The 13,528-nt window shown below is 39.2% G+C and overlaps 1 protein-coding gene across 10 annotated transcripts in view; it reads right to left on the bottom strand.

Annotated features, from left to right (window-relative positions):
* Positions 1-1,405: 1,405 nt before the first annotated feature.
* LOC123762901 (mitochondrial potassium channel ATP-binding subunit) overlaps positions 1,406-13,528 on the bottom strand; it is an 848,556-nt gene continuing 836,433 nt past the window's right edge. For all 10 annotated transcript variants that reach the window (XM_069302215.1, XM_069302213.1, XM_069302219.1 and 7 more), the window contains one exon: positions 1,406-2,009. In XM_069302215.1, coding sequence (XP_069158316.1) covers positions 1,958-2,009 — 52 coding nt within the window. In that variant the 3' untranslated portion in view covers positions 1,406-1,957. The remainder of the gene's footprint in view (positions 2,010-13,528) is intronic.

Consider the following 13,528-nt stretch of genomic DNA (forward strand, 5'->3'; position numbering starts at 1 on the left):
GCATAAACAAGTATATTATGGCATTTTTAGGCGATGCTGTGGTCACAAGCTGAACAGCAGTGCTATGAGCTCATGCTGCGTGCATCAGGCTTGGTTGCTCACTCAATACTGAGGCCCCTCACACCCGGGAATTTGGCCCACGATTTTTTTTAAAAATGGCGTCTGTTTACAAGAGCCCTGATGAAGGTGTGGTGAACCCTGTGTATCCGCGGGCCGTTTAAATCTTGCGTAGTACTCCAAAGCATCACATGATGCGATGCGCAATTTACTGCAAGTCGGTTAAAGCATCATATGATGTGATGCGCAATTGAAGGGTTAATGTCAACTAAACTTTTTTTACTAGTTGCATATAAGAAGGGCTGCAACTATTCTACGTTTCAGTATCACATTCCCAAATAGAATGGGAGATATTTTTTTTCCAATGAATTTTACACATTTTCAATATCCTACTTCTACCACAATATTCAAATGACATCATTTCTATGACACTCATATATCATATTAGCATATAATAAAGGTCTTTTCTAAAAAGGATTATCCAAAATATGTTTAGTTTTACTAATACAAGTAGTCAGAGTTCCCCCCAAAATACATGCCAATATTTCATGTTTGCAAATATTTATAAAATCAATAAATGAACTTAGGAATAAAGTGTTTCATAAATATTGTAGAGACGTCAACTCTACATATAAGGTGTAAATTTCATGTACAGTAAATTGAAAAAAAAAATGAAAGAGGAGATTCAATTTTATGTTACTTATAATTAAATGGATCAAACATTCTGCCACCTCTGGTTGAAGTTGACTACAACCAATTTCCTCCAAAATTTGCATCTTTACAGATAGGCATACATTCTGTAAGGTGTATAAGTTTCAAGCAAATCAGCTGATAAAAAAATAGAAAAAAAAAAAAAAAAAATTTTTTTAATTAATAAAAGTAAATATTAAAATACTTTTTTATGTTCTATTGTGATAGCTTAGAGTCATAGACATGATTTCAGTTGACACTTTTGTTTGATGTTAATTTTTGACCATTTTGAAAAAATTTTGACACATAATTCAATATTTTTTCTCCCTTCCTATTTATGCTATGATGCTGAGACTTGGGCTAGTTGAACCAAATTTTATATACAACTAGTCAAAAAAAGTTTGATTGAAATCGAACCATTTTTCATTTATCACATTTTTCCATAATACGCCCCCATAAATTACGTGTGGATGAGTCAGATTTTGAGGCAGATGCAGTGTTGTTTCAGATTGGTGATCAGGTAGATCACCCAGTCTACTATTATTTGTAGTAGACTGGGTGAACAATTTTCACTGAAACAAAGATTTGTTTGTCTTATTGAAAAATTCACATGAAACACAAACATTATGCCCTATCCAGGAATATGATACAGCAAAGACCTAGTATAAAGACTTTTAATTTACTGCTTTCACAGGTAGGCAATTCCATAGGTTTATTACCTTATAGGTGAGAAAAAAATAAAACAAGTGATGTCAAAGGTATCAAATTTTGGGGGGATTTTATAGAAGGAAAAATAACTCAAATGGACATTGGAAAAGGAAGATTTCCAATCATCCTGAAAATTTGGATATTCTAGGTCACATGACTATAAATGTGAATGCAATTTAGATAATAAACGGCAGTGAAGTGAAAGTTTGGAGAACCCAAACTCAGGCCTGATTTTTGCATGAACAGCCAAACTTGAATACTGTCATCTCTAATCTGAAAGTTTCTTTATAAAATTATTACTTTTTATTCAGTAATGAATACAGTACTGTATATACAAACAATTTGCAATGAAACAATCTAGCCAATAGTTCTAAGTATCAACAACTGGCAATGAGGAACAAACCCTAAATAAATAATAAAAATAAAACTACAATAAAAAGCCAAGGTTATAGCCCCCAAAAGTTCCTCTGAGCTGCATTTTCATCTTTTTGTTGTTGTCGGATTAAGTCGGCATAAATTCCCCCAAGTTTCTTAAGTTGATTGTGGGTGCCAATCTGTAAGTAAAAAACATTTATTTAATACGTAACAAATGAGTAATATCTAACACTTATTTTTTTAAACTTCTATTGTCAACATCTGAATGAAAAGTAATCCTACCACTATACAGTAAAGAAAATGTCAAAGACATAATATTAAAATTAACCTTACAAAGTGAACACTTAAAGAAGTTGATTTTGCTTAACAGCTGCATTTTTGCAATGTAAGCCTTCATCCCCTAGTACCCCTAAGTTGCTCTGGACTATATGGCCTTCAGCACCCACAGGCACAAAAAAATGACAAATAAATATTTTGTCTTATAACAGTGTTCATTTGTGTTTTCTGATCACAGAAAAAAAAATCATAGGTGGCTTATTTTGGCAACAATAGCGTATCTTGAGGTTATCTTGAGATGATTTCAGGGCGTTAGTGTCCCCGCGGCCCGGTTCTCGACCAGGCCTCCACCCCCAAGAAGCAACCCGTGACAGCTGACTCCCAGGTATCTGTTTACTGCTAGGTAACAGGGGCATCAGGGTGAAGGAAACTCATGAAATGCTTTACTTAACCCTCAAACCGCTAGGGACCCAAATGGAATTCACAGAGAATGTGTGCGACTACAGGAGAATAGGCAGGTACGTAAAAGGGAAAGATCGACCTTTGAGGATCACCTTAAACGGTGCCAAACAGATGGAAGAAGTACTAAGGAATGCTAGAAAATTGCAAAGGGATGAGGATGGGAAAGGGTGGTCGTTAAGACGAGATCTTTCAAAAGAAGATAGAGAGAAGCTGAAACTGAACCTCGCCGAGGCAAAACATTTAAATGAGAGCAGGAATGAAGAAGAAATAAATTCTTTTTTCTACAAAGTGATAGGGGTAGGCAAACCAGTAAAGTGGTACATAAAGGCAAACCAACAAAATCAATAGAGAGAGGGGGAGTGAAGAATAAGGAGAGGGGGAACAAGTTCCTGAAGATTGCATACACCAACATAGATGGAGTGAGATCGAAGATACTGGAGTTAAGTGATGTAATACAGCTGCAGACACCAGACATTGTTGCACTCACGGAGACAAAACTTGAAGATGTAATTTTAAATGAGGTCATATTCCCAAGGGGCTACTCAATTTGGAGACGGGACAGAAAAATTAGGAAAGGCGGTGGCGTTGCTGTGCTGGTAAAAGAACACCTAAAGGTGAAGGAAATAATGACTGCCAATCCACAAGAAGTTGACATAATAGCACTAGAGATCTGCTATGAGGATGATAAACTAATGATGATAAATGCATATAGTCCACCGCCAAGCAGCACATGGTCAAAGGAGGAGCTAGATAGTAAACGTGAAGGTCTTATAACAATAATGAGAGAGATTATAGCGAGAGCGGATAAAGATAGATCACGACTGTTGATAGTCGGTGACTTCAACTTGAAATCCATAGACTGGGAAGCATATGAAGCTAAAACAGAAGATTTTTGGACCTGTAAATTTGTAGACCTCATCCTGGAAACATTCTTGTATCAACATGTTAAACAAGCTACAAGGATGAGGGAAGGGGACGTTCCCTCCATGCTAGATTTGATATTTACCAGGAAGGAGGAAGAGATATTTGACATTCAGTACCTTCCTCCCTTGGGTAAAAGTGACCATGTCTTTTTGGGAATAAAGTATGCAATGCGTTATAAGCTGGAAGAAAATAAGGAGGTTGAAGCAGTTGAAAAACCAGACTTCAGGAGAGGACATTATGGTGACCTTAGAAATTTTTTTAGTGAGTATAATTGGACAGACTTGATGCTAGGCAAGGAAGTGAATGAGATGTATGGCAAGTTTTGTGAAATATATGATAAAGGCACAAAAAAATTTATACCAAAACAGAGATGCAGAACTAGGAAACAGGATTGGTTCAATAGAAATTGCGAGAGGGCTAGAGACCGAAAGACACAAAAATGGAATCAATACAGGAAGAGGCCGAACCCCCAAACATACCAGCGATACAAAGATGCGAGAAACAACTACACGGCAGTGAGGAGAGAGGCAGAAAGAAATTTTGAAAAAGGGATTGCGGACAAATGCAAAACAGAACCAGGTCTATTCTATAAATTCATAAACAACAAATTGCAGGTAAAGGATAATATTCAGAGGTTGAAAATGGGAAATAGATTCACGGAAGATGAAAAGGAAATGTGTGAAACACTAAACGAAAAGTTCCAAAGTGTGTTTGTACAAAATGAAATCTTTAGGGAACCAGATACAATAAGAATTCCAGAGAACAACATAGAACACATAGAGGTGTCTAGAGACGAAGTGGAAAAAATGCTCAAGGAGCTCGGTAAGAACAAAGCAGCTGGCCCAGATGGCGTTTCACCATGGGTTCTGAGAGAATGTGCATCTGAGCTCAGCATTCCACTTCACCTGATCTTTCAGGCATCCCTGTGTACAGGAATCGTAGCAGACGGGTGGAAACAGGCTAACATAGTTCCAATCTACAAAAGTGGCAGCAGGGAAGACCCCCTCAATTATAGACCTGTATCATTGACAAGTGTAATAGTGAAAGTATTGGAAAAACTAATCAAAACTAAATGGGTAGAACACCTAGAGAGAAATGATATAATATCAGACAGACAGTATGGTTTTCGATCTGGAAGATCCTGTGTATCGAATTTACTCAGTTTCTATGATCGAGCCACAGAGATATTACAGGAAAGAGATGGTTGGGTTGACTGCATCTATCTGGACCTAAAAAAGGCTTTCGACAGAGTTCCACATAAGAGGTTGTTCTGGAAACTGGAAAATATTGGAGGGGTGACAGGTAAGCTTCTATCATGGATGAAAAATTTTCTGACTGATAGAAAAATGAGGGCAATAATCAGAGGCAATGTATCAGAATGGAGAAATGTCACAAGTGGAGTACCACAGGGTTCAGTTCTTGCACCAGTGATGTTTATTGTGTACATAAATGATCTACCAGTTGGTATACAGAATTATATGAACATGTTTGCTGATGATGCTAAGATAATAGGAAGGATAAGAAATTTAGATGACTGTCATGCCCTTCAAGAAGACCTGGACAAAATAAGTATATGGAGCACCACTTGGCAAATGGAATTTAATGTTAATAAATGTCATGTTATGGAATGTGGAATAGGAGAACATAGACCCCACACAACCTATATATTATGTGAGAAATCTTTAAAGAATTCTGATAAAGAAAGAGATCTAGGAGTGGTTCTAGATAGAAAACTATCACCTGAGGACCACATAAAGAATATTGTGCAAGGAGCCTATGCTATGCTTTCTAACTTCAGAATTGCATTTAAATACATGGATGGCGATATACTAAAGAAATTGTTCATGACTTTTGTTAGGCCAAAGCTAGAATATGCAGCTGTTGTGTGGTGCCCATATCTTAAGAAGCACATCAACAAACTGGAAAAGGTGCAAAGACATGCTACTAAGTGGCTCCCAGAACTGAAGGGCAAGAGCTACGAGGAGAGGTTAGAAGCATTAAATATGCCAAAACTAGAAGACAGAAGAAAAAGAGGTGATATGATCACTACATACAAAATAGTTACAGGAATTGATAAAATCGACAGGGAACACTTCCTGAGACCTGGAATTTCAAGAACAAGAGGTCATAGATTTAAACTAGCTAAACACAGATGCCGAAGAAATATAAGAAAATTCACCTTCGCAAATAGAGTGGTAGCCGGTTGGAACAAGTTAAGTGAGAAGGTGGTGGAGGCCAAGACCGTCAGTAGTTTCAAAGCGTTATATGACAAAGAGTGCTGGGAAGACGGGACACCACGAGCGTAGCTCTCATCCTGTAACTACACTTAGGTAATTACACTTAGGTAATTACACCCACAGGCGCAACAAAAAAAAAAAATCCAAAAAATTCTTTCGTCTTATAGAAGTGTTCATTTTTGTTCCCTGATCACGGAAAAAAAAAAATCGTAGGTGGCACATTTTAGCCGCAATAGGGTAGGGAAGTGTGGCAAAAAAGGGGCGTTGGCAGAGCCTTCGCCAGACGAGGTCTACTCCGTCCGAGCTGTCAGACGGCAGTTGCCACAAATATATTATTACCTAATTATTTCAATGTCTGATTTTTTCTTAGTTTTTTTGCAGTAATATTATTCCATACAGTGAATTGTGGTATATTTATATTATAATATGTGTGAACCATCGCTGTACTCAAAATTATGGTGTGCATATTAGTGATTCAATTATTATGTTCATAAAACAATAAACAAATAGTTTTGCTGTTGTTACACTATATACACAGGTTATATATAAGTATTTGCATGTTTTGTACACCATAACGAACTACTAAGTTGGTCTTGTGAGTCAAAAAGCAACAAGGAGTGATCGCCAAACACCAGCGAGCCACTCACTGCCACTCCCTCCCTCAACACCACCTCACTCACCCTCATTCACCTATCACAATACTCTTTCTGTATTTATTAACTATACACAGACGTTATATATGCGTATTTACATGTTTTGTTCACCATAACTGTACATCTAAGCTTGTATGGTGAGTAAAGGCCACAAAAACATAGCTACTAACACAGTCAGCTGATCGGCGGCCGCCCTCAAGGCCAAACGCACTAATATTTGTCCTCCAACAATATTGTTTGTGGTGTTATTACGCTATATACACACATTATATATAAGTATCCACCTGTTTTATTCACCATACCTGAACAAATAAGCTGGTATGGTGCCCAAAGATCATAGTGGCCATCAGTAAACAACATGCCAAGTCGTGCAGACGACGCTCTTCCCTCACCAAAATGGCGGCTCCCAACCTACTCCTCTCCCTGTTATCTCACACTATACACATATTATATATAAGAATCTACATTTGTGTTCACTATGGCAAACCACTATGCTGGTATGGTGAGTGCAGTCAATAAATGGTGACCACACACAGTCAGAAAACGACGCCACAACCCTCCCTCCATGGAGCACAGTGCTAAATATCACCACAATCCTGCTATTATCAGAATCCTGGTCAGTTTTATCACAGTCAGGGGGCTTCAGTAATACTATCACTGCTAAATAATAGCAGTATCATTTATATTATGGTATTTGTAGGCGATGCTGTGGTAACAAGCTGAACAGCGGTGCTGTGAGCTCGTGCTGCATGTGCCAGCCTTGGTGGCTTGCTCAATACTGACGCTGTAACACCCAAGAATGTTGGCCTGGATTTTTTTTCTAGGTGGCATCTGGCAACTATCGGTCGTGGCTGTACTATAGCTGCCCCTATCCCAGGCGGGGCGTTTAAATTATAGCGCTAGACACGAAATCATATATAAATGATTCATACATATATAAATGATTCATAGAGCTCTTGATAAAAATGAGTTCCCTGTTGGGTTATTTGTGGACCTGCGTAAGGCTTTTGACACTGTCAACCACCAAAACCTTCTTCTTAAATTACATCATTATGGAGTCAGAGGACACTCCCTGCAATACCTCAAATCCTACCTTACTGACAGGCTCCAGTATGTTTCTGTGAATAATTCAATTTCTCCCACCCTACCCATCAACATTGGTGTTCCTCAGGGCAGCATACTTGGCCCTCTTCTCTTTCTCATCTACATTAATGACCTTCCAAATGCCTCCCAACACCTCAAACCAATTCTATTTGCTGACGACACTACCTTCATTTACTCCAGTCCTGACCCCCTTGCTCTAAATGCCACAGTAAATACTGAGCTAAATAAAGCCCATCTTTGGCTAACTGCCAACAAACTCACCCTTAACATTGACAAAACTTTCTATATTCTTTTTGGCAATAAATCCTCTAATCAAATAAATCTCAAAATAAACAATACCCAAATTTGTAACAATTTAGATGGCAAATTCCTTGGCATTCTCATTGACCACAATCTGAATTTCCAGGGACACATTCTAAATATATCAAAAAAAGTTTCAAAAACTGTTGGCATTCTTTCTAAGATCAGATATTATGTACCCTGCCCTGCCCTGGTGACTCTCTATTACTCCCTCATCTATACATATCTCAACTATGGTATTTGTGCTTGGGGTTCTACTACCCAAAATCATTTTCGTCCTCTAATTACTCAACACAAAGCTATTAGGACAATATCCAACTTTGGCCCCAGACATCACTCGGTACCCCTTCTCAAATCTCTGAATATGTTAGATATTAAGTCACTGCACATTCTCTCATGTGTATTATACATATATAAAACGATGAACTGTAATGCCAATCCTGACCTCAAAACCTTCAAAGAAGGTTGTAACAGAACCCATGAGCACCACACCAGAAATAAATACAGTTTTGATATTCCTAGAGTACGACTTAATCAAACTAGAAATGCTCTACAAATAAAGGGACCCAGAATGTGGAATGACCTTCCCAACCATGTTAACCCTCAAACCGCTAGGGGCCCAAATGGAATTCACACCCACAGGCGCAACAAAAAAATAAAATCCAAAAAATTCTTTCGTCTTATAGAAGTGTTCATTTTTGTTCCCTGATCACGGAAAAAATAACAAAAAAATCGAAGGTGGCATATTTTAGCCACAATAGGGTAGGGAAGTGTGGCAAAAAAGGGGCGTTGGCAGAGCCTTCGCCAGACGAGGTCTACTCCGCCCGAGCTTTCAGACGGCAGTTGCCACAAATATATTATTACCTAATTATTTCAATGTCTGATTTTTTCTTAGTTTTTTTGCAGTAATATTATTCCATACAGTGAATTGTGGTATATTTATATTATAAAATGTGTGAACCATCGCTGTACTCAAAATTATGTGTGCATATTAGTGATTCAATTATTATGTTCATAAAACAATAAACAAAAAGTTTTGCTGTTGTTACACTATATACACAGGTTATATATAAGTATCTGCATGTTTTGTACACCATAACGAACTACTAAGTTGGTCTTGTGAGTCAAAAAGCAATGAGGAGTGACAGCCAAACACCAGCGAGCCACTCACTGCCACTCCCTCCCTCAACACCACCTCACTCACCCTCATTCACCCCCACAATACTCTTTCTGTATTTATTCACTATACACAGACGTTATACAGGTATATATGTATTTACATGTTTTGTTCACCATAACTGTACATCTGAGCTTGTATGTTGAGTAAAGGCACAAAGATGAAGCTACTCACACAGTCAGCTGATCGGCGGCCGCCCTCAAGGCCAGACACACTAATATTTGTCCTCCAACAATATTGTTTGTGGTGTTATTACGCTATATACACACGTTATATATAAGTATCTACCTGTTTTATTCACCATACCTGAACAAATAAGCTGGTATGGTGCCGAAAGATCATAGTGGCCATCAGTAAATAACATGCCAAGTCGTGCAGACGACGCTCCTCCCTCACCAAAATGGCGGCTCCCAACCTACTCCTCTCGCTGTTATCTCACACTATACACACGTTATATATAAGTATCTACATTTGTGTTCACCATGGCGAACCACTAAGCTGGTATGGTGAGTGCAGTCAATAAATGGTGACCACACACAGTCAGAAAACGACGCCACAACCCTCCCTCCCACAGCCTTACTCCTCCCTCCATGGAGCACAGCGATAAATATCACCACAATCCTGCTATTATCAGAATCATGGTCAGTTTTATCACAGTCAGGGGGCTTCAGTAATACTATCACTGCTAAATAATAGCAGTATCATTTATATTATGGCATTTGTAGGCGATGATGTGGTCACAAGCTGAACAGCGGTGCTGTGAGCTCGTACTGCATGCGCCAGCCTTGGTGGCTTGCTCAATACTGACACTGTAACACCCAAGAATGTTGGCCTGGATTTTTTTCTAGGTGGCATCTGGCAACTATCGGTCGTGGCTGTACTATAGCTGCCCCTATCCCAGGCGGGGCGTTTAAATTATAGCGCTAGACACGAAATCATATATAAATGATGTGCGCGGTTTCGGTTTTGTCACTGATATCATTTATATATGATATGCGCGGTTTGAGGGTTAAAGACTGTACCTCTCTCAACCAGTTTAAGATAAAAACGAAGCTATACCTAATAAATTCCCTGTAACCTACCTATTGTCAACCAATGTTTTTTTTTTTTTAAATGGCGCTGTTTGTCGACAGAATTGTATTTGTGCTGCTTTTTCAGCCATGTTCCCCCTTTTTTATCTCTTTTTTTTATTTGTTCTCAACTCATTTTATTCTTTATGCTTAATTAGTATTAAGCTTTAGTCATTTAAGTTTTTCATGCCCGAAACGCTTTGCGTAATAGTGGCTTTAGACATTGTATGTACAGTGGTACCTCGGAATGTGAGTGTCCCTGTATGCGAGTTTTTTGGAATTCGAGCAGGATTTCCTTGAAAAATATGTCTTGGAATGCGAGGGTTACTTCGGGACGCGAGTTTGTTGATACGCGTACAGGCCGACCTAGCGCATGGTGGTTCGGCGATCGTCGCCCCTCCGCCCCTCAGTTTACCATTGTCTCGCGCTCAGTGACTACCCCACATCAATTCTTCTCGCGGATTTTCAGTGTTTTGTTGGATTTTTGGTGATTTGACTATACAATTTGTTATTATATATCTCACCATGGGTCCCAAGAAAGCCAGTGGTAAGGATAAAGGCCAAAAAGTCCATGTGAGGATGACACTAGAGGAGAAACAAGAGATCATTCGGAAGCATGAGAACAGTACACGTGTTGTTGAACTTTGTAGGCAGTACAACAAAGCCACATCAACAATATGCACTATACTTAAGAAGAAAAATGAGATTATGGGTGCTAAAGTTGCAAAAGGAGTAAGAACAATAACGAAACAAAGACCACAAATACTTGAAGAAGTGGAAAAGTTGTTATTAATTTGGATACACGACAAGGAGTTAAGGGGTGATAGTGTTTCGGAGGCCATTATTTGTGAGAAAGCCAGGGTGTTGCACAAAGACCTTCTAAAGAATACCCCTGCAACGAGTGATGCAGATAGGAAAGATTTTAAGGCAAGCAGGGGCTGGTTTGAAAAATTTAGAAGGAGAAGTGGTATCCATAGAGTTACAAGGCATGGGGAGGCAGCCAGCTCAGACAAACCAGCCGCTGGACGATTTATTGACGAATTTAAAGAGTTTGCAGAGGCTGAGGGATACCTACCGCAACAAGTGTTGAACCCTTAAACTGCGCAACGCGCCTGCAGGCTCGCGTCTGGTTTGCGCAACGCGCCTCCAGGTATTTTGATTTTTCACGTTCCATTCAAAACTGGCGCGCGGTGACGCGGGTAGGGTATGGGTGGGTGGGGACCCCAGTGATCGTCCGTCATCTTAAAAAAAAATCCCAGCATGCCCTGCGGCCGTGGGGAGCCTCAGTTTCACAGCAGCAACCATGTCTGACGCATCCTCTACGAGCTCCCGCTCCACGGTGACCCGCGGTCATGGAAAACGACTCTCTGAGGAGGAAATACGCGATATTTTGTATGATGACGGTGCTCTGGATGATGACCTGGACTATGATCCAGAGAAAGACCTAACTCAGAGATCTGATACGAGTGAGGAAGAGACAGAATTGGAAGATGTGGCGAGTGTGTGTGGTACTCGTGCCTCGCCCGGCCTGCCTCGCCGCCCTGGGTCAACACCGTTATCATCACCACCATCATGTATGTCCCCAGACGCTAGTAGTTTATTCAGTGATAGTACATGTCTCAACACTTTGTAAGTTCTTATTGTATTGTTATATTATTATATTGTTGTGTTTTGCTATAATTACTTTCTATTTTACAGCAGATTTAGTTTTCATCTGTCCCTGTAATTGCTTATCTTATTGTATCGTGACATTATCTTATCTATATGCTTACTGATATTGATCCTGATCGAAATCTTCTGTCCCATATCCACACAAATCAGCACATTGATCATCATTATTGCAGGTATTACACAGCAAATCTTGCAAAAAACAAACTCCTAAATAGCACCTGCTTATCAGTTTACAACCAAAATGTTAGGTCACTTGGTAAACATTTTGATGATATAAATGCACTTCTTACAGCACTAGGTACTAAATTATCTTTCATCATTTTAACAGAAACTTGGCTAAGTAATGACTATACCCAACTCTACAATTTAGCTGGTTATAAAGCCATTCATAACTGCAGGCCTAATAAAAAAGGTGGCGGTACAGCAATATATTACAAAGATACCTTCACTTGCAATAGTGTCATTAGTGATAGAGACGACTTTTGTGAATATACCTTTGCCAAGTTCTCCAGTAAATCCCTTAAATCCTCCCTGATAATCGGTGCCATCTATAGATTTCCTAATACCAACATAGCTTTATTCTCTGACAATGTAAGGAATCTTATCATAAATAACAATCTCAACAAAAATCACATCATTCTGGGAGGTGATTTCAATATTGACCTGGGTCTTCAAAACAACCCTCAAGTTGACTATTTCCGTAACAGCATGCACTCCTGTATGTTAATCCCCACAATCACCAAGCCCACCCGAGTCACTCAAACATCTGCCACTACCCTGGATCACCTATGGACTAATATAACAGCTCCCCTTACATCTGGGGTAATTTATGACAGAACAACTGACCACTATCCTACTTTCCTCTTAGCAAACATTGACACATCACCACCAGAAACCAAAAAACTTTCATTCAGGCTACATAGTGAATCAGCTTTAGGCAATCTCTCTAATGCTCTCCACAATATTAACTGGGAATCTGAATTTAATAATTCACAGGATATAAACTCATCAACTAACCTCTTTCTCTCCAAAACTCTAAGCCTCTACAACACTCACTGTCCCCTCCTTACCAAACAAGTAACTGATAAAAGAAAAAATAACCTGTGGCTCACAAGTGGCATAATTAAATCAATCAACAAAAAACATGAATACGAAAAGAAATTTAGGAGTGGCCTAGTTTCAGTGGCAGTAGTTAAAAGGTACTCTTGTCAGTGCTCACCAGTATCATAAGAAAAGCAAAACTTTCATATTATGAGACTAGATTCAAAGAAGCAAAAGGCAACATGAAAAGCACATGGAATACCATCTCTAACATCCTGGGAACTAAACAACACTCCCACAACCAGATAACACTCTCTAAGGATGGCCTTACACTGTCATCTGACTTAGAAATGGCGAATGAATTTAATAGCTTCTTTTCATCGATTGGTGCTAACCTTGCAAGTAAAATCCCACAGACTCAAACACATATCAACACATATCTCTCAGGCAGCTATCCAAACTCTCTTCTCCTCTCACCAGTCAGCCCATCAGATGTTGTGTCCATCATACACTCACTAAAAACCAAAGCTGGGAACATCAGTGAAATCCCATCCATTGTATACAAGAGCGCCTCCCATGCCCTTGCGCCACCTATAGCTCTGCTGTTCAACAAATCCCTTGAGTGTCATACCTTCCCTGATATCCTTAAAAAAGCAATAGTAACGCCAGTTCATAAAGGAGGTAATCCGTCAGACATAAACAACTATAGACCAATATCGAACCTACCCATACTATCAAAAATATTTGAAAAAATTATCTATAAACAGCTCTACTCCTATCACG

The sequence above is a fragment of the Procambarus clarkii genome, chromosome 47 (assembly GCF_040958095.1).
Source record: "Procambarus clarkii isolate CNS0578487 chromosome 47, FALCON_Pclarkii_2.0, whole genome shotgun sequence".
In the NCBI taxonomy this organism is placed as follows: Eukaryota; Metazoa; Arthropoda; class Malacostraca; order Decapoda; family Cambaridae; genus Procambarus; species Procambarus clarkii.